The sequence below is a fragment of the Octopus bimaculoides genome, chromosome 18 (assembly GCF_046866305.1).
Source record: "Octopus bimaculoides isolate indiv1 chromosome 18, ASM4686630v1, whole genome shotgun sequence".
Lineage (NCBI taxonomy): Eukaryota > Metazoa > Mollusca > Cephalopoda > Octopoda > Octopodidae > Octopus > Octopus bimaculoides.
Window position 1 is genome coordinate 18003901 of NC_142945.1, and position 23272 is coordinate 18027172.

Here is a 23272-nt window from a genome sequence, read left to right on the forward strand (position 1 = left end):
CCAGTTATAAAACTGGACTAATTACCCATATCTTAATTAGATTTTATCAAGATTATCTTTTCTATTTAAATTGCAAACCAAATTCAATTAATGAAACTGATTACCCTTCCAAATTTACTCCTGCTAGTGGTATGAGAATATTTACTATTTATAACTATTCTGGTAGTAAATACCTTCTTATGTCATTTAAGTGAAAGAATCATTTTAAAGTATACAAAAAGAAAGTAATTTGAATATTAATATTTTAAAGTGGTTGTGTTGTCAGAAAATTTTCCAATTCTACTATTTGCTTTGAACACAGGTTATCTTTTGCATTTTTAAAAATAATTTTCAAAAAATATTTCACATTATTCCATGCCTGCATGGATGTGAGGTTTTATTTGTCACAGTTGTGTTGAACAACTGCATTCTTTTGCTACACAATTACCTACTGCTAACTCATTAAGCTTAACTCTCTTGATATTAATTAGCGACTATTTCTAATTCCATAATATAAAGCCACCTGTTTTATAATGGTGATATCTAACCCTTTAGCATTTAAACTGGCAATGTCTGGCCAAAATATTCTACCTGTTTAATGTACAAACTGGCCTGATCTGACCTCTTACACCTACCCTATAATTTTGTTTTAAAGATAAATAAATCACATCATCGAAATGTTTAAGCTCCGAGATAATCCATGATTAATTCAAAACAATGTAAGTAGATAAGCATTACATGTGACAATATAATCTGAATGCTAAAGGGTTAAGTTAAAATTTATAATTTTAGCTTAGAACAAGTTCTGTTTCAAACAGCAGTCTTAAAGTTAATTTTATTAAATCCCTCCAAATTTTTGATTACTTCAAAAATTAAAAACAAACACAACACCATGTCTCATCAGAAATATGGTAATGGAATGATTTAAATAATAGATCTTGCTTTTTGTTAGTCAGATAAACTGAATCAAGCACATTTTAGGGCTTTGTTAAGTGGGTGTGAAGACACTTTATAATGACAGCAGTAAGATTAATCAAATAAGATTCGTTAAAAAAAAAAGCAAAAAAAAAAGCATGAATTAATTTGTATTACCATTTGTTCCTGCATTTAGCCAGCTTAAAATTAATTCATCATGTCAATTTAAATTGGCTTGAATCATGACAACACGTGCAGCCCATGTCAGTGTGGAAAGTGGATGTAAAATGATAATGATAATGGTGCACAGTTGTAAATGTTTCTATATTTTATTTATTACTTACTGGTTCCTTCAACTGGCCATTGCATTTTAAATTCACCCACCCTCCTTGATTAGATAAATTATTTAATTAGAGAAAAGAAAAAGAAAGAAAAAAAAATCTCTTGCATTGTAAAAGTTGAGCTCTTCTGATTTACTTGTATCACAGTTCAGACAAGACCTTCCAGGCTTTGCATTACATGAAGTTAGGCCTTGTGTTGGTAGAAAGTAGTGTTTTTGAATTTTTTAAATTCATTAGCATCAGTATATAAAATTGGACAATTAATATAGAATAAAAAGAAGCAGTGTAATTTACTGTGGTTAGCATGAGCTAATTTGAAATTTAAAAGATGTGGCAGTAATTTCATATTTAATAACATAACTATCTTCACATTAAAGGATTGAGTCTATTTTGTTAAATCTCTATTATTAAATGGACAATTTTGAGATTAGTTAAGATTTTTATTACATAAAATGTTCCCATTTATTAATAGCAATGTAATATGATATAATAATATAACCTTAAGGTTAAGATTGCTAAATTCTCTATCAGTACTTAAGTCTAAAACTTTATATTCATAACCTCAGGGCAGTAACTATATAAATAATCTGAAAATCTCAATAAATTGTATGTGGATATGTGAATGTTTATGTAATTATTTCCTTTTTTTTTTTATGGATTATGAATATGTAACACAGTTGTACTTTATGGTGCCTGTAAATACACATAAACAGTATAGAGCAATGCAAATAACTAGCTATGTTCCTTTTCTATTATTTATTTGGTATTTATTTTTCTATGAGGCTGTAGAAATTTTCAAGTCTATAAAACACAAACTTCTTCCTGAGTACTATCAATTTCTTCTCGACTGTTGCTGTTTTCAGTACAGTGCAAAGTAGGTTGCAATCAATATCTCAGAATTCATGTCATAACCATACATCAGCCACGCATTCATCCATAATCTCTGCGGTTTACTTTTATTACTATGGATTGTCTCACTTGAAATAGACTTAACTGGTGATTTGGCTTCAAATCAATTATTGAAGGAGGCCAAATGTATCAGCAGATTGTTTTTAGTATTCTGTTGATCCCTGCTTTTCATTTGGCTCAGCTCTTCCTCCAGTGCGCAGTATATTGTCGACCAGCCAGCATCTTGGCTACTTCCAACTTTTTCACTCCCGTTATTCTTTAATTGTGGTTTAGTCCTTTCCAACAATCCTGGACGGATTACTTGCTTTAAATGCCTTGAACATGAAGGTCGAACCACTTTCGACGTCTCTTTTGAGGATACCTGATGAGTTTATTGGTGATTCTTTTTTCTTCATTTTTTTACATCTCTTGTTATTTGTGTTATTCAAGCATCAATCGCTCTGTGCTATCTGCTGAATATTGAAAATTGAGTGATAGAATTTAGCATGGTATACTCTCTCAATTGTGTTGCAGTTTCTCTAGAGTGACTAGACAAAAAAAAAAAAAAAAAAAAAAAAAAAAAGAAGCAAAAAAGAGTTCTTTATGACCAATTTCTGTTGCTTCCTATCTGCTGTTTGTAACAAATTTTTTTTTTTTACTATGGTAATTGAAAAGCTGTGTACTAATGTTTCAGTACTGAGAAATTATATCGACTACAGTTATACATTTTTAACTCATCTTACTTATAATATACTTTTTGCTTATAACTGATTTGGTCCCCTAAATTTTAACATAGTAAAGTATCAACAATGAAGTCACATGTAGCCTACACAAGAGGGTTGCCAACAGTACATCTGCTCTCATTGTTGTTTCAGGTCTTTCTTTTCAAATGTGTTTCAAACTTCGATTAATATAGAGTTTATTTTTATACATGATCTCTCTCTCTCTCTCTCTCTCTCTCTCTCTCGTGTGTGCGCACATGATGGTTCAATAGTCAAGAAGTTTGCTTTTCAATCAATAGGTTCCTTTCTCAATCTCAGTATGTGGTGCCATGAGCAAGTGTCTTTTACCAGAATCTTGGGTTTACCCAAACCTTTTGATTTTTGAATGAAATTGAGAAGACAAAAATTGTATCGATGTGCGTTGGATGTACTGTACTTGTGATGCAAAGGTTAAACCTATTATAGCATCATGTTAATTCTGCCTAAGTCTACTTTGCTTTTTAATTTCTATGGTCTCTATGTATGTATGTGTGTGTATATATAGATGTGTGTGTGTGTATGTCTTTGTGTCTTTGTGTTTGCCCCTTCCCACTGCTCTACAGCTAGTGTTGGTTTGTTTACATCCCATAACTTGTTTGGCAAAAGAAATTGATAGAATAAGTATCAGACTCAAAATATAAGTACTCTTCAAGGTGATGCTCCAGCATGGCGCAGTTTAATGGCTGAAACAAGTAAGAGAGAAAAGATATCATGCATATCCACACCTTGTTTGAATGTATTCTCCATAATATAATGGCCTACCATCTTTCAAAAGTAAGCAGGTTGTGTGAGTTAGCTTCTATCACAAACTAGATTTGAACAGATGTTCTGGAGATAAATTGCTTGAAAGAAATTAATATAATGATTAAACTCTTTCATAATGACTTCTTTGTTAACTATGGTAATTTAAATACTGAATTTTCATTGGTTTATTTAAAACAATTTACTGAGTCCAAGCTACTTTCTATCATTACAACCTTTATAAGCATTACCATGTGTCGGTAGTGCAAATTTCTTTTGCCTGTTCTTCTGCTCCCTACAATTGCATTCTCTTTCTACTTTAAATCTTGTCTGTCTTGTTCATCATTCTATTTAAGTTGCTGTTCTCACTTCATTCTCCGAGCTTACCTTTTAATTATATAACAATTTAGCTGACAGGTTGTTCTTTTGGCATATCAAGAATTTCTGATGATTAATAAATAAATTATTCCCATAGCGCTGTGTATATTTATGAACGAAATTTCTTTTTACATTGAGTCTGTTTTAAACCAAGATGCTAAACAATGCTAGTTACTCAATTCACAGAGGTTTCTTTATGTAATGTTAGCTTCTATTGAAAACTCTCTAAATATTTTCAATTGTCTGTATTGTGTTCAATGTGAGTGTCTATTTGCTCCACAGATTAACAAAAGGTTTATTTACTTTCTAGGTTGGTTCTTAAACGTATGAATTACTACTGGGAACTATTTGTTGTGTATGTAAAATTCTTAAAACTAAAAATATTGAATCAACTGTTAATTTTATTAACATTTGGACCTCTGTTCAATTCCATTTGGATTAACTGATTTATTTATTTATTTTTATTTTATTATAACTAACTTAATGTCTTAAATTAACATTTTAATTTAATTGATTTAGATACTAAAATTTTATAATAATTTCCTTTTGGAGGTTGTTCATTTCTAAGAATAAATGGACAGCATAAAATCCTAACGCGATATTTAGCTTCAAGAGCAAACTTTCTTCTGTAGGAAGTCAGTAGCAAATGAAAAACAAATGCTTTTTTTTTTTTTTAAGTATTTAATTTGAGAGTTTTGTTTTTAATTTTATTTACTGCAAATAAGAACAATCTTGTTATTTCATCACATTTGCATTCTAACTGTATGTAGTTTTTTTTTTTTTTATGTTTAGAATATTTCTAGCTGGCAACTTGAAATTACAGCACATTGCATATCAGCTAAATTTAGATATTTACATTTTCAATTGGTTTCATGTTTGTTTGTTTTTTGGCTAATGTCTTCAAATTATAACGACTTTAGTCTTCAATGTAGTGTGTGTGTGTGTGTGAGAGAGAGAGAGAGAGAGAGAATGCTTAGATTTTGAAAAGTAAAGAAGCAAATATTGTATCATTAGTTATCTTCTGTTCCCATAAACACATCCTCTGTGATTCTATAATCAATTTGGAATAAATCTTAAGTCTTTCTGGCCTCAATTAAAGGCTGTTACATGTTTACCCATACCCATCTTCTCTCTTACACACACGCATGCATGCTTGCATGCAAGTAGGCTCTCTCATTCTTTATGATTGCTATAACACTTAAAACATCATTTAACAGATTTAAGTTATTCAAAAAAAAAAAACAACAAAAAAACAAAAAGAAACAAACAAGGAAACAATTTTTTTTTAACTGATTCTAAAATTGTGGTCATTTGTTAGCAAAAATAAACTGCAAACATATTTCACACTTCATTTATTAGTAATTCTATTACTGTTTGCTAACCTACTAATTGTCATTGTATTTTCTATATTGCACTGTATCTTTGATTTATTATTATTGTTATTACGATGTGAAGGCAGTGAGCTGGCAGAATTGTTAGCATACTGGGCAAAATGCTGCTGGGGTACACATTGCCTTTCATCCTTTCAGGGTCGAAAAATAAGTACCTGTTGAGCACTGGGGTCTATGAAATTGACTTAGCCCCCTCCCCTGAAATTTCAAACCTTGTGCCTATAGTAGAAAGGATTATTATTATATGATGGTAGTGAGCTGGCAGAATCGTTAGCATGCTGGGCAAAATGCCTGGCTGCATTTCATCCGTCTTTATGTTCCGAGTTCAAATTCTGCCGAGGCCAACTTTGCCTGTCATTCTTTTGGGTGGTGAGCCGGCAGAACTGTTTGCACACAGGGCTAAATGCTTAGCAGCATTTCTTCTGTATTTATGTTCTGCTTTCAAATTCTGCTGAAGTTGACTTTGCCTTTCGTCCCTTTGAGGTCAATAGAATATCAGTTGAACACTGGGATCAATGTAATTGACTTTCTTCTTCCACCTGAAACTGCTAGCCTTGTGCCAAAATTTGAAACCATTATTGTTATTATCATTAAAGAGGTGATCTGGCAGAATTATTAGCATACTGGGCAAGATGCATAGTATCATTTTGTCCATCTTTTACGTTCTGTGTTCAAATTCTGCTGAGGTCAACTTTGCTTTTTATCATTTTGAGATCAATAAAATAAGTACCATTTGTACAATGGAGTTGATGTAATCGATTTATCTCTCCACTAAACTTGCTGGCCTTGTGCCAAAATTTGAAACCATTATTATTATTTAGTGAGAGAGCAGCGCATGCCATCAAAATGATATTGGGGTACAAATATGCGAAGCCCAATATATCCATCATGACTACCTGTCCGATAAGAATATTGAGCAGAATATTTGTTGTAGCTCATCTTTTATACCAAGACAAATATGATAGCACTTCCAATCAGTTAAGATTAAAAGTCATGAGAGCCACTGTCTAGTTCTGCATTACAGCATTTATGATTATTATTATCATTAGGTGAGCTGGCAGAATCATTAGCACGCCGAGTGAAATACTTAGTGGTATTTCATTTGTCTTCACGTTCTGGGTTCAAATTTTGCCGAGGTCGACTTTGCCTTTTATCCTTTTAGGATCAATAAATTAAGTACCAGTGAAAGACTGGGGTTGATGTAATCAACAAGTCCCCTCCCCCAATATGTCAGACCTCATGCCTTTAATAGAAAGGATTATTATTATTATTAAAGCAGTGAGCTGGCAGAATCATTAGCATGTTGGATGAAATGCTTTGTGGCATTTCTTCTAGCTCTTTAGATTGTGTTCAAATCCTACCTAGGTCAACACTGCTTTTCATTCTTTTTTATCAGCCACTTAAGCACTAGGGTTAATGTAATTGACTGTCCTGTCTATATGATCTTGTGTCCACATTAGATAACATTATTGTTGTTATCAGTTTTTGTTGGCATATTTGTTTTAAATTAAAAGTAGACCTGAAAATTCTTTTTCTCAATTGAAATAGTTACATTATTTCTTAGTAATTTTATTTACAATGTTTGCAAAATTTTGGTAGTTTATTTTTTTCCTGGTTATAACATGAACTTCCTGTATCAAGTGTTACTATTTCCATTGGTATGACCAGATTATTCAGTATTACAATGCTGAAGATAATTATGATATATATATATATATATATATATATATATATATATATATATATATATATATATATAGCCATTGGACACTTGGTTATAGGTGCAAGGTGTAACTGTGTGATTAAGAAGTTTATTTACCATTTCCATGGTTTTGGGTTCAGTCCTACTATATGGCACTCTGAGCAAGTGTCTTCTACTACAGCCATGGGCTGACCAAAGCTATGTGAGTGAATTTGGTAGCCAGCAACTGAAAGAAGCTCGTCTGTGTGTGTCTCCTTGTCCTGACATCACTTGAATGTAAATGAATAGTATTCTTTTCCAGTATTCTGTGGAAACATGACTAGTCTTGGGGAAATGTTACCTTCTTCGGAAATAGTAACAGGAAGGGCATTTAGTCATAGAAAATCTGCCTCGGTAAATTCCACCTGACTCGTACTAGCATGAATAAGTGATGATGACAGCCATTCAGCAAAGAGGTTTAATAAATTCTGTGCATGAAGACAAGATTCCATTTTTCCATACAAAAATTTAAGGTTCAAATCTGGGTGTTTGGGAGCTTTGTCAAACCTGATGTTGCTGTTCACATTTGTTCTCTTGTGCACTTAGACACATTTTGAGAATTTTCATGGAATACTCATACTGATAAAGATTTGAACCTTAAACAATGAGCAATAGTGTGACATCTTTCTAGATTTATCTACCCTTTTAGTTAGCACGATTGATTGATGTTAAAGATTTTGTATTATTGATGCAAAGAACAGAAGTTAAAACTGTTCCCTTGGCAATATATTGTACCTATTGGTAAAGCAGTGAGCTGGCAGAATTGGTATCACACTGGGAAAAATGCTTAGCAGCATTTTTTCCATCTATGCATTCGTTCTGAGTTCAAATTCCACTGAGGCCGACTTTGCCTTTCATCTTTTTTGGGGTCTATAAAATTTGCTAGCCTTGTGCCAAAATTTGAAACCAATATATGGTACCTATTAGCAAAAAAAAAAAAAAAAGTACATAGATTGAATCATTCCACTTTAGAAATGGATTAATGTCAACAGAGAGATTCAGCTACATTTGTTCTAAAAATCCACACAAATATTCAACTAGTAGAGCAATAAAGGCTAAATTCTACAAAGAACAGCACTGACTGGTGTTGAATGAAAATGGGAATTTGAGTGCAAATCATTGAACCCTTCCATGATTCTGACTAGAATATTTCTACTTGTTTGTTTCAATTAATTTTCAAAATAGCCAAGAATTTCGAGTGGGTGTTAGAGAGAGAGAGAGAGAGAGAGAGAGAAAGAGAGAGAAGTAGCATTTTCTTTTTTTTTTATACAGTATTAAGCTGGTGCTTGAAACTATGAACTTCTTTCAGGAAACAATGATGGAACTTTAGTTTTCTGACCTCTTACATAAGCAATCATGTAGTAATGACACTTTGGTTGAGATTGTACTTACAATAACATTTTAATGTTTTTGACTATGACCAGTTTTAGTACTTTGGTAACATGGGACTAGGAACTGAACTGGCATTGAAAACAACTTACTGCTTACTAATAAATATAATTTTTATCAATAATAAGAAAACTAAAGGATATTTACACAATGACTAGAATATAAAATGAAAGTTGGTGATTGGAACAGATAATGTGAAATTGAAGCAAAAAAAAAAAAAGGCAGAAAACTTAATTTGAAAAAAATGTTACGGTAGAAGAATTGAGAACAAATATATTTGGAGATTGTTGTGGAAGATGATTTTATGAAGTTTGATTTGAAGTGGTGTGTGTATGTGGTTGCATGCGTTATTTGAAAGTCTATTTGGATACATTTTATTTTAAGAAATAAGGATTTCTTACTGAAGCAGTTAACTTTGGGTTTATTTAGAAGAGAAACAGAAAGTTTCCATGTTTATTTAGAAGAGAAATGGGAAGGTTTTCATGTTTTCCCAATACACTTTAGAATTGTAGGCAAATCCATTCCAAATGAAAGCAAAAACTAGAGTTACATGTTGCATCTCTAACTCCTTCACTATATTCTCAACGTAAATCTAAAATGACATTTTGCATAGACATGATATTTTGGATTTATTAGAAGAGGATTTAGAGGTTTTTAAGTGCATTACTGATATAGGTGAAGCAGTTCTCATGCTGATTTAGTCACATTATTGGACCTGGTTTATCAGAGAATTTATCACTTTGTATATTAAAAGATTGAGTATATTATGATAGGTTTGTCTCAGTATCTCAGCTCACTATAAAATCATTATCTGGCTGGATGTTTTTTATCTGTATTTAAAAAAATTTTTTTATGTGTTTTGTTGGTTTTGGGGTAAAAAACAAAGAAACAGAGATTGTCCTTCTTCACTGTGCCAACCATTTTGAGAGGTCCCTCCAAAAAATTGACTATAATTTTCTGCGTACTTAGGGAGGGGCACAAAACACAAACTGGAGAAAAGATTTAGGGAGAAGGAAAGTGGTTTTAAAATTTGTCTCTCAATAGATTATATGCCTTTAGATTAATGGAGTTATTTCTGGAGTTCATATGGTGTCTAAGCAATATACTTAAATTTACAGTAATTTTTTTAAAGACATTACTTAAACCTTGTAAGTGGTTTTGGCAGATGGAAACTGAAAGAAACGTATAGATACATACCTATATGCACCACCATCATACAAGCTATGTTGTTTGTTTCTAGTCTTCTGTGAAAAAACATGTCTGCCCATGGGGGAAATATTACTTAGAAACAAATGAGATTTAGTGACAGGAAGAGCATCTGGCTGTAGTAAAACCTGCCTCAACAAATTTCATCTGACCCATGCAAGCATGGAAAAGTGAATGTTAAATGATGAGGATGACATTGTTGACAGGTGATAACTGTGATGTAGCATAGTTGCCTAATCAGAAAAGAATTGTTAGTTCTGTTTTCTGCCCAAGAATATTTTATCAGCCTATTTCAGTATGCTGATATGGGAATCTTTTATATTTATTTTCACTTTCACCATTTTACAAAATTTTCCATTTTAGTATCCACTATTTGGTTATGCAATTTGACATAAATTTACACAGGTTTTGGTGTAAAAGTTTTAGATGTTTTTCACTAACACCAAACATTTTAATCATGTAGTACAGTGGACAACCTATTTTTGGCTTGTTTAACTGAAGACAATAATTAATGTTTAGTCATTATTATCTATCTTTCTAATTACTTAGGCTACCACACCTATAGTAATGTCCAAGAATGATGAATATTTGACATATTTTGTTTGAAACTCTAGCATTCCTCTATCAGATCTGTCACTTGAAAAAATTTTAAATTGCACAAGATATATTTTATTGGAGTAGAGCACTGTTTATTTGGCTTTAATATATCTGGTGAACAGACCTTGTTGCTAACAATCTGTTATAAATTACTTTTTTAAAATCATCTAATCCATTCACTGAAACTGTGACTTGCTACCAGGAATCTTCAGAATGTCAGTTATTTTTGGGGTCACTATCAGTATAAATCTAAAGATTTTATTTTAGCAATTTAGTTTAATTTCATAATGGTGCTGAATTGTTTGTAATTTAAGTAATATTTGTCTGCTTTTATGTGGTGAGTACCATAAACCGTAGTCTTTTTTTGTAGGCTGGAAGTTTGAGAAATTTGGCTGCTTTTTCTAGCAATTGTTGGCATTGTTGATATTAAGTCTAGGTAAACCGTGACAATCTTGTCTATATTTCTGACCATTATCTAAGACTATATTATGCAATATTCTTTTACTTTTGTTAGTTTCACTCATTGGACTATGGCCATATTGGGATGGTTCAGTACTTGTTTCTGTCTGGTCTTTATTTTATTGATATCTATTTATCAACAACTGTTAAGTTACAAACTATAAAGGGACACAAAATACTGGTATCTATCTATCTATCTATCTATCTATCTATCTATCTATCCATCCATCCATGTTGTCCTGAGGGACGACCAAGATAGATGGATAGATAGACTGGTGTAAACAAACACAAGCAGAGGAACACCTAGCATCACCACCATCATTGTATTGCTGTTTTTTTTCACTTTTTTTTCTCTCAGGATTGTATGGGTTGGATGGGTCTACCAATATAACATCTTGCCAATTGTGGTCTTTTGTCATTTCCCTTGTGAGGGTGATCCTTTTGTGATCAGCCTTCACCCCTTCTCATGTCTTCCTCAGTTACCTTCATCTGCAAGTTACTTCCACTTGGATAACTTGGCAATTCTTTATCCGCCTGTGATTCTCCGTATACAGCACAGTCTTCTTTCTTGCACACTATATCTAATTTTCATGTTCACAGCTTGTCTCTCAGTTCATTTCTGCCTCATTGTCCATGCACACTAACATTACCCATCAGGTAAAACCTACTTGCTTCATTTCTATACATACTGTCTTGATACAACCTTTACATTTAATGCTCATGTTTTTCTATCATTCAATACTTTATACACAAACATCATACAATGTGTCCTTCACTCAGCGAGAGAATCCCTGTTGCCAGCTGAGGTACTAACTATCAGAACATTTTTCTCCTCATTCTTACTCTTGGCTGCTTACCTTTTAGAACATCCTCCTCCTCTGCTAATTACATCACTTAAGAAATGAGCTATAAAAAACTCCTCTGGAGCCTTTCAAGAATGATAACAAATTTATTTTATGGCTGCTTTTACTGCTAACTACTCTTGTGCATCTGCAGCCTGTGAGGTCTTCCTTCTTTGTTAGCATACTTGAGATCCTGGTAGTTTACATTGAGTACATTGTATGGAATTCTTATTACTTCTTTTCTGCATGCATATTGAGCATGGTTTGTTTCCAGATGGCTGTAGAGTCTTGTCTTCCTTCCTGTTAGCTAAACATTTGTGTTTGCTAGATTTACTTTGAAATCTCTTCATTCTAAGCTTTGTTTTTATCTTTGGAATTTTTTCTCTAACTCTTTGGGAGATCAACTTTGGTTACTATGTTAGCAGCACACAAGAATTCCTATGGACATCTGGTTTTAAACTCAACTTTTATGGTCTGCAAAACTATTATAAAAAGTTGAGGACTGGACACCTTTGTATGCTAAATTCTTCATTTATCTCACTACTTACTCGCATTTTATTGATGGCATCCTGGCTCTCAAAAGTCGTTCATCTACATCTACTTTTAGATGTAGACATATACCTACTGTTAGGGATACATGTATGAGAGAGAGAGAGAGAGAGAGAGAGAGAGAGAGAGAGAGAGAGAGAGAGATATGATTATGTCATTTCTGATCCCATTTGCAACAAAGGTATTGATCAATATTTGGTTATTGCAGAAGATCTCCAAGTCTCTATTCATAAGACTGGGCTAGGAACATTAGGATTGAACCTTGAACAAAATGGAACAAATTTTGAACGATAACTTTTACATCATCATCATTTAATGTCCATGTCCTATGCTGGCATGGGTTGGAATGAGGTTTTGCAAAATATAGTTTTGAAAAAATTTAATCTTTATAAGAGTGTTTGCAGAAATGGTAATGTCAGGCAAAATGCTTTGCAGTATTTAGTTACATCTATTTACATTGTGAGTTCAAATCCTTCTGAGACTCAAATTACTTCTTCCCTCTAATGTCAATAAAATAGATAATATCAGGCTTATACTGATCAGTTCAATCGATTTCCCAGTACCGGGATCAGTTCAATCGATTTCATCTTCCATTATTAATTTATTTTTATGTGCTATTGTTAGAAATCAATCAGAAATCAATATCCTAATCTTTATTAACACTACATTTTAGACCCTTGCACCCCACTTTTTTTTTTTTCTTTTGTATAAATCTGCCATTTCTGCAGTAGATGAAGCACTAGGGTTGCTTCCTCCTCTAATATATCTGTTTCTATTTAGTCACAATATTAAATGACCAGGTAAAATACATAAAATAGAAAACTTCTTGACGATGATAAAAGAAACTAAGCCATAATGTGTGTGTGTGTGTGTGTGTGTGTGTGTGATTTGAAATCAGTATCGTGTGTCAAAGGAAGAATGAAATTTTAATTAGAGATTATGAAAGATTTATAAAGAATAAAACAATAATTCTTTTTCTAGGAAAAACACAGATTGGTGGGAGGGGGGATGTACTTACTGGCCTTCAGTGTTCAAGAGGGGTCATTAAAAAGAAAAAAAACGTGAACAACACTCATTTTTGGAAATAGACTTACTGCCCTGATATATTATAAAAGCATTCTTTTAGAATGTTTCAGGTCTTATTTTAATCACTTTTATGATGATTTTTATTCTTTTCTATGTTCAGTATATTGTTGCTAACATTACTGCAGAGCACTTTTTTTTTTTTTTTTTTAGTTCACTTGGGATGGTCTTTATTTTCTTAAATAAGCAGTTTGCTAAGGTTTTGGTTTTCTATTTTCAGTCTTTGTTATAAAGCGGGTTTATTTATGCTTCCTTCAGCTAATGTTACATATAATCTGATCATGTATTACTCACTCTCTTTACCATTTCTCAAGAATGAATGTAATGCAAAAGGATTGTTTGTAAAGACTTATAGTTTTATATAAATTTTTAGTTTATGAAGTACAATTACTTGCAGTTGTAAAATGAAATTATGTTTTTATCAAAATGTAATATTTAGAGTCTATATCAAAGTTTTTCTGACAGATATTCTTAAAAAATTAGCCCGCAAACATTTTACTCTGTTCCCTTTGACTGTTACTGATTTTTATATTTAATTTTTAAATGAATGCTTCTATGTTCTTATAATTAGTGAAAAGCAAGTCTTGTGCTGCTAAAACTTGCTTTGAATATTTGAAGGGTAGGTTCCAGTTATGGTAGTTTATTACTTGGGATTGATTATGATCAATCCTAATGTGGATTTTCTTAATGGGTTCTTTGGATTTAACTTAAATTGAAAAAAAACTCATTAAGCCAGAACATATCTCAGTTTCCAAAGTGTGTAAGCAACTGAAAACACAAGGTCACCAGTCCATTGTAGACTACTGCACATAATTTATTAACTAGGCTGAGAATCGAAACCAATGACCTTGCAATTGGAAACCCAACACCCTAACCACTAGGCTAAGCTCCTTTGCTTGTTCAATTTGATAAAAAGGGTTTTTTTAAAAACTTGTTTCAGTCATTGGACTGCCTTGAAGAGTTTAATTGAATAAATCAACCCCAGTACTTACGTTTTAAGTCTTGCACTTATTTTACAGGTCTCTTTTTGTCAAACTGCTAAGTTATAGGAATATAAACAAACACTGGTTTTCAGGCAGCACACACACACACACACACACACACACACACACACACACACTCTCTCTCTTTCTCTTTCTCTTTCTCTCTCTCTCTCTCTCTCTCTCTCTCTGTCTTTCTCTCTCTCTCTCTCTCTCTCTCTCTCTCTCGCTATTAAATTCACTCACAAGGCATTAGTTGGGCTGGGGCTATAGTAAAAGATACTTACCCAAGGCGTCACACACATTGGAATTGAACCTGAAACTCCATAGTTGCAATGCAAACTTCTTAACCACACAGCTATACCTGCAGAGAATACTTTTTTAGTTTTTGGTTGAATGGGAGGTTTTTGTGGTAAATCGTCCATAGCAGCTACGCAGACAAATAGTTGACCTAACAATCTAATAGTATGAAATCTGAAACTATGAACTGTTGTCCTCTTTATAGAAGATATCATTGAGAGTGAGTCAACAAGGCAGTATCTACATGGTTGCTTGATTTACTAGCTGTAATTACCAAACCTTTGAGAGAAGTAAAGTTACATGTGTGTCCAAGACAGTGTACTCTTAGAAATGAGATGGTCACACTTGAATGATTTTGATCTTAAGTCTGCTCAATCAGGTCATTAATGAGATGAATAAAGAAATGTTATTGAAGGAAAAAAAGTTTTAAATGCTTTTGCATGTTGTAGTGAGAGTAATTGTTGGCAAATTATAACTGCTATGTTCTGACCTAAAGAAAGTACTGGTGGGATGATAGTAGATAGCTATGCTCTTTCTGCACTCTCAGTTAATCTGAATCTTTTGTTTTTTAATTTACTGCACCTGTGCCCTGGCTCTTGTAAAGACATTCGAGTGAGATTGTTGCCAGTGCCGCTGGACTGGCTCCTGTGCAGGTGGCACGTAAAAGACACCATTTCGAGCGTGGCCGTTGCCAGTACCGCCTGACTGTGTGGCACGTAAAAGCACCCACTACACTCTCGGAGTGGTTGGCGTTAGGAAGGGCATCCAGCTGTAGAAACTCTGCCAAATCAGATTGGAGCCTGGTGTAGCCACCTGGTTCACCAGTCCTCAGTCAAATCGTCCAACCCATGCTAGCATGGAAATTGGACGTTAAACAATGATGATGATGATGGTGGTTGAAATTGTTCATTTCAGTATCCTCCCTTTTTCCTTTCTTTCATCAAAGTAACTGTTATGTTTCTGCCAAGGGTCCTCTCTCTCTTTCTCTCATTCAGCAATATGATTATTAGTGAATATTGTGGGTTGATTCATCAGCTTCATTTAATGTCCAGTTTTCCCCTGAATTCATGGGTTGGACAGAGTTTATTTGAGGCAGATTTTCTTTGTCAGATGCCCTGCCTGTTGCCAAACCTAACCTGTTTCCAAGCAAGGTAATATTTCCCCAAGGCCAGACATGTCCATGCAGAATATTGGAAACTACTCGTGTGACAGTGACACTCATTTACAACTATCACATGAAATTAGGATAAGGGGACGGACACATGCATGCGCGCGCGCGCGCACACACACACACACACACACACACACACACACACACACACACACACACACACACACACACACACACACACACGGCTTCTTTCAGTTTCTGTCAGCCAAATCTATTCACAAGTGTATGGTGAAACCAGGGTTATGGTAGAATACACTTGCCCAAGGTGCTTTGCTGTTGGGCTGAATCCAGAATCATGTGGTTGAGAAGCAAACTTCTTACTACACAGCCATGCCTACACCTATTAGAATCGGAGTAATTGTAAAAGTTGACTTTTCAATAATCACAAGGTTACTAAACAAAAAACCCATGATACATTCATGGCTAACTTCACTGGACTTGTGAAAATTATCTTTGCCAGCAACATAGTATGCTGCCAGTAATAGGATATGGACCAGTAGGCCAGCATCTTATTGATTTGGCTGCTTATTGCTCTTCATCATATTTATTACCTTTTGAAAATGGCAACATTTTAAATTTGAAACTGCAAAAGCAAAATAAAAGAAATATTCAAGTATGGAGCAATTTTTTTTTAATCTTTATTTTCAACAGATGGCCTTTCCAATTGTTTTTCTGTCTGTCCCCCCCCCCATCCCAATATCTTATACCTTTTGTCAGTCCATTAGAAATTTCTCAAAATTGTTCATGTTATTGAATATTTTCTCTTTTATCATTAAGTGCTGCTGTTACAACTATAGTCATTATTTAGGAGGAGAAAAAATAAAAGATGGCTGAGAGTTAATTCCTTTTCCATGTGATAGCTGTAGAAATAAAATTAATTTTAGATAATACTATTGTAGAAATAAAAACTAATCTCAAATGAAAATAATGATAATAATAATAAAATCAAAAGCAAGAAGTGTTTGACTGCAAGAGTATGAAATGCTGATGGGACTGGATACAACAGATTCAAGCTGCTGGGTTTATTTATCACTTCCTAGACCAACTACTGCAAGATTTATGTTGTGAAAAGTGATATATTTGCTGTTGTGGCACAAAAATAATGACTGCACTCTACAATTGCTATTTCTAGAAATAGAAATAGTAATTCATAATGGCTGTCTGACTTCAGAAAAATAAAACTATGGTGGAATTTCCAATATCCGTTTCTTTCTATGCACTGATTTCAGACTTTAAAAAAAAATCTATTTATGATTTGTTTATTAATAAATTATCTTATTCATTATCATAAAGTAATGTTATTAAAGGACTGTTGTAGGCGGAATAGATTAATCTGGCTCAGGCTTGATTAATTGCATTGTATTATTATTATTATTATTATTATTATCATCATCATCATATATTGTGTAGGGTATAATGAGAGTTGTCTTCCTTACATGTGAATTATGTGTGTGCGTGTGTGTGTGTGTGTATGTGCATATATATATATATACACACACACATCTATGTATAATGAAAAATGACAACATAGGAGAGAGAAGGTTTAACAAATGTTATTAATTTAAAGCTTTAATGGGGAGAGAAAGTGTCTTAAGATTTTGGGTGTTAGTCCTTTATCAGAAGTAAAAAAGAAGTACACTGAGGGAAAGAGAGAAGGGAGGAAAACAAAGGTTTAGAAACTGGGTGGTAATGTTGTTTCATGAGGTGGAGAAATTAAAAAGGAAGGAGGGGCAGGTGTGTATATGAAGATATAAAAATATATATCTGTGTCTGGAAGCAAGTAGAAGAGGAGAGAGGTGTGTATATGGTTGCGTATGTGAAATGCATGTGTGTGGAAGTATAATGGTGTGGATATATGAGGTGTGTGTATGTAATTATTGTGTGGTAAGATAGCGTGGACGTGAAGAGGTGAAAATGGGTACAAGTGAGAGGAAAAAAGTAAAGAGAGTATGTTGGTGAGGCAAGTTGGAAAGACAGGAGAACTTTAGTCTATGGGTGAGAGACATTTAAGGCAGAGGAAAAGCTTAACCCGTTAGTGTTCAAATTACTCTGCCAAATGTAATGCTTTTTTATTAATACTGTTTTGAATTAATCATGTATTGTCTCATAGCTTTGAAGTTGTGATGATGTTATTGTCTAGTTTTAGAATGACATTGTAGGGTAGGTGTGAGAGGTTAGATCAGGCCAGTTTGAACATAAAACAGAAGGAATATTTGGACTGGATATGGCCGGTTTAAACACTAAAGGGTTAAATTAAAATAAGCAAAAAATATGAGCCCTGTGAAGAGAATGAAAAGGTATTCTATATGCATATTTGTATAAGATATAATAATATGTACCATTTGTATGTATAAGATATAGTACATGTACAATTTGTATATATGTATGTGTGTGTATAATTTTATGTACATATGTGTGCATGTATATATGTATAGTATATGTAGTTTATATGCATACACATCAAATAATGGGCATGAATAAAAGGTGAATGCTGTTTCTATCTCTAGAGCAGATTTAGTGTGCCACAAGGGTAACCTTTGTGAATTATAACACACAGTTATGACTTGATGTCAGAAGTTTTGTCTGTATTGGATTATTAACTTCTTCAGTGTATATCATCATCTGTGCTAATGGTGCTTTGCTGCTCAGGTTTTGTTTGTCAGTAATGTGACACTAAGTCACTGAAAGTGCTGGGGTTGTTTTGTCTGATTAAAACCCTTAAAGATGGTATCCTGGCATGTTCACAGCCCAATGACTGAAACAAGTGTAAAAGATAAAAGTTGGCTCTTAAGAAGGATGAGCCACTGATATAAGTCAAAATTTCAGTAATACTATTGCTGCTGCCGCTGCTACTACTGATTGAAGTAAAGATGTTTTTTGTCTGTTGCACATATGGAGAAAGCTATAGTAAAAATGTATATGCACATGTCATAAAAAACTTTAACAATTTCCTGTGCGCCTATGTATATGTAGGTTTAACATCTGAGTTTAGTTTGTATATATTGGTCCTTGGGTGAGATGGTGTCTCAGTAATACAGTATCTACAGTAATACAGAAACTCATGAAAATTTTTGATGTGGCTAAAGCTGTAGCATTGTGTGAAGAGCTGAAAAAGTCGAGAGACACATGTATTGGTGAGGCTATGTGTTCTGTTGAGTATATCAATACTGACAAATGTTTTGTAAACAAAGCAGGTAGAGAGTTGCAAAATGTGTGAGAATGATAAAATTTCAGATTCAGTTTTGTCCTGTACATGCAAAGAGTGATATTGATATGCCAAATCAGTCCATTTCACAAAAATGTGCAAGTCGTGGTTGCTCCACTAAAAGGAAAACGTTTAAGCAATTTAATTAGCTTAAGAGAAAGGATGCATTATGTGTGGGTATACAAGACTGGATGCCACTTACCATAGGTATATATGGGCTTTATTAATTAGAAGTAATAGATGAGGGCACAATGACGTGTATTATCTCTGACTATTGGTGAGAGGTTATCTGATTTCATCTGCATTCAGTGACTATGTTTCACTGTCACACTTCACACGATGGACCCCTCATTATGGAAAAAACATTACAATCCCTTTCAGGTTATATACAATGACTGCTGCAGGGTTCATTGTATCTATTCATTGTTTGGATGTTAACTGTTCTGCATCCACTCTCTGAATTATCTGACATTTGTACACATAAGTAAATAATTAGTTTGCTGATTTCCATAAACAGCATCTCATACACTTGATAAATTCTTCAGTCTGTTTGGGTAGCTTTGACTGAGGAGATACACAACAAGGTCAAAACAACACAGTGTCTTATAGTCTCCTCACATGAGCAAATCCTGCGTGTTATGAACATATATCATCTAAAGGAATTAGGTACTCTCAAATGACGAGAAACAATAGCAATTAGACATTCACATTCAAATCTGCCTGAACATATTAAGAATGAGGCGATACATCGATGCTCTCTCATTTTCTTCTTTATATCCATTACATGTTTGCTCCATGAACAACTCACAATGTTTTTTCATCCAGCATATGCTTGTCTCTTCTGTGTACACATTAGCCAATAGCTTTGATGTTGGGTTAATTTCTAAACTAAATTGTGCAAGACTTTTCTATAAGTTAACATTGTTCATCCAAAAGCCATACTTAATCTATACCTTTTCTATTGTTGCAAGATCTCTTCATTCACTGTTTACTCTTCACCATGTACATCACAACTCTCATACATAGTCGGGCTTTTGTATGGAGTAAAAAGTTATTTATTGTTAATAAAACTTACAGCTCTTTTAGTTTCTTAACCCCATGACAACAGTTTGTTTTTTTTCAATCAAGAAACTAGGTTGCATTGACAGCAATCATCTCGGCTGAGATCAACAATTAGCTTTAACCAGTTTACAACAGTGGTTCATTTGGTTGCCTGTGCACAGCAATGGTTATCTTGCTGATGAGGTCAGCACTCGGTGTGAGATAATGTTTGGCATATATTTATGTCAGTCGCTTTAGTGCAAGTACTGTTTATTTACCTAAACTATACCCCTGTGCAAGACGCTCGTGCAGTATTATTCCTGAATAAGATCATTCGACAGCACAAGTCAGATCAACTTCATGTATTTAAAATCACGTGAATTCAAAAACTGACTTTAGTGTGGTAGAGTTCAAAACAGAGTACCACACACAGTAACATCTCACATTGTGAACATTGGTATCTAGTTTCCTTATGTTTCCCTTTTGCTTTACATACTATGCATCTCTTTGAAGTATTTGTCTTCTTAGTGGTGGTGGTGGGGGAAACAGTCATGGAAAATGTCCACGTCGGTTTACCATACGGCGAGGAGAGAGTCCAGTGTGGGGATGTTCTCATGTCCTGTACTTTGGCAAGTCTGCTTCTATCATTTCATAGAATAAGAGATTCTTGAGTATGAATCCATCCGCCACACTGCCAAGCATCTGCCAGATCAAATGTGAATTCATGACACACATGTCAGCTATATAGAAGAAAATTTTTTTGTTCCATTTCACAAATTTTCTCACTGATTTGTGTGTTGTTACCAGCTGATCTGTGCGATTGGCTCCCATCCATCCCTTCATTGTATGGTTTCATTAGTGCATTACTGTCTGCATCTTGTTTCATAGTATCCTTCATGCTTGCTGAATACATTCCTTGCTCCTTTTGTAATATAAAGAAAAACTCACTTTTTACTCTTGATTTCTCTTGTTACCCATGTTGCTGACCATTTTCATCTTCAAGTATTTTAACTCTTTTTTGGACTTTAAAATTCTTATGAAGTTATTCAGATGGAGTTGGTCAGAAATACTTGGTCGTGAACATACATACAGAACTTATTTGAGTTTATTTATTTATCTGTTTAATTTTTTAATAGAAAGTGGATGAATGGAAATAGTGGTGGGTCAGTTTTGCTTAATAACAAATGAAAGTAGTGCTATTGAAAAAAAAAAGAAAAATTACATCTAATGCTTTAGTGATACAGGTATTTGATAATTCTTGATATCAGAACAATAAGTACATCACTCTGACTTCTTAATGAAGAACTGCTATCAGATACACTTGTACAACAATTTATAACAGAAGAATTTTTATTGCTTTATATGGTTTCATATATAGCAGTAAAAGAAAGATCAAAGAATTTTTAATGGTACTAGTTGAGTTGAAGAAATGAAACTAAGCTGAACATAGGGTGACTCAGGAGTCAGAATATAGAATGTGTAAAATTAAATACTGTAAGTTTAGCATTCTGAGGGACTGATATGGCATAGGTTTGCTCCCGAACATGTTTCAGCTTATTGCAGTCTCTTTGCTATGCTAGTAAAATGACCGCTATTCCTCAGAGCTAGCTAATTACATAACTCTTCCACTCAGGTCCGCTTGATACACTTGTCTCCCCACCAACCCTGTACTTAACACTATGCTCAATTTTTCTTTCTCTACAGAATCAAATCTCTAGAATAATTCCTTCCTTGCCTATAATATATTTTCCTTCAGTTGTTCAAGATGGACATCAACTGTATCAATCTTATAAAGTCATGAGCAGACCACTTTCTTCCTGATAAATTCATATGGGGCAGAGGCAGGTGGAATTGTTTAAGAATTTTGGTATTAGCAGGCAATTCCAACATTTGAATTTCAGAATTGAGAAATACGTTAATTTTTCTTCCTCTTCAAATAACTTAATTGATTTTTGATTTAAAAAAAATAGCTGATGTTGACATAAACCTAGTAAACTGATTACAAATGGTATTAACATAATTTTTATTAAATGTAACATTTTAAATTCCTTTTGATTATTTCTGTATTCATTTTTAATTTATTAATTTGATGTTGGAACTGCCAAAAATGTCTGGAAATATAATAAATGTTAAAAGATTTAAGAAAAATTAAATATATTTAAAAAATTTTTTCTTTTTATTTGAGATTAAAATAGACTTGGTCTCTAAAATTGAACAGTTAGAGATATATTTTAAATAGAAAAACCAGTATCACTTTTCCAAAATCAAGATTAGAAACAACCTGATAGAAAACTCGTATGCAAAATCTATTTATGAAACTTTGATAGAGAAAAATAATGAAAAGATTTGCAATTAGTTTTGACAAATTAACATCAGGTAAAGTTTTTTAAAAATGATTATGTAAAGTCTGTTAGTTAATTCTGACATTTTGCAATTTTATTTTCTCCAAGTGTCAAACTTTGTTAATGAATGTATAACTTCCCTAAATCATTATATTAGAACAGCCATTAAATTTTATTTTAATTGTTTTTATGGCTGGTTTACCTTCCTGTTGTCAACCCTAACTTGATTCCAAGGAACGTAATATTTCCTCATGATCAGGTAATGTTTTTTTATGGAAGACTGGAAATGAACAACACCACTTGTGTGACAGTGATGCTCATTTACAACCAGCACCTGATGTCAAGATAAGTAGTTACCATCTACCAAATCCACTCATAAGGCTTTGGTCAGCCCAAAGTTATAGTAGATGCTTGCCCAAGGTACTACATGGTGGGGCTGAACTTGAGTCCATATGGTTGGGAAACAAGCTTCTCAACCACACAGCTACACTTATGCCTATATATATATATATATATATATATATAGTCTCTTACAGTCCAAGAAACATATCTTAGTTATTTATATTTTTAAACAGCTTAAGAAACCTAAATAAGATGTGAGCTTTTGTCTCGATCTTGTATCATGTTCATTATTGCTTTTATATCTGCTTTTTCCATGCTGAAAGGAATTGGATAAGATTTCTTGAGAGAATATTCTACAATCAGATGCCTCTCCTGATGTTAATCCTTGTTTTCAAGTAAGGTAATTTATTAGGCTTCTTCCTGCATTCAACTGCCTGGTTGCCAGACTTTTTATTTATGCTGGTTATAAATTTAAACACTGCCCAAACATTGTCGCATATTCTTGAAGGGCTCTGAATAGTTTCCATGTGTCAAATTTCACTTCTCAGGCATTGGCCAACCTGAGTCTATAGTAGAAGACACTTACCCAATGTGCTACACAGTGAGATTGAACCCAAAATGGTGTGGCTGT

General features: G+C 33.4%; 1 protein-coding gene across 34 annotated transcripts in view; it reads left to right on the forward strand.

The window, feature by feature from the left end:
• Positions 1-23272, forward strand: part of LOC106882892 (phosphatidylinositol 4-phosphate 5-kinase type-1 alpha) — a 244051-nt gene that overhangs the window by 66328 nt on the left and 154451 nt on the right. The window contains exon 1 of one of the 34 annotated variants that reach the window (XM_089365859.1): positions 2194-2520. The exons of 28 other annotated variants lie outside the window; for them this stretch is intronic. In XM_089365859.1, coding sequence (XP_089221985.1) covers positions 2466-2520 — 55 coding nt within the window. In that variant the 5' untranslated portion in view covers positions 2194-2465. Of the gene's footprint in view, positions 1-2193; positions 2521-23272 lie in introns of those variants that run through there. 5 more of the 34 variants (XM_089365875.1, XM_089365870.1, XM_052974618.2 and 2 more) reach the window with 5 other exon arrangements.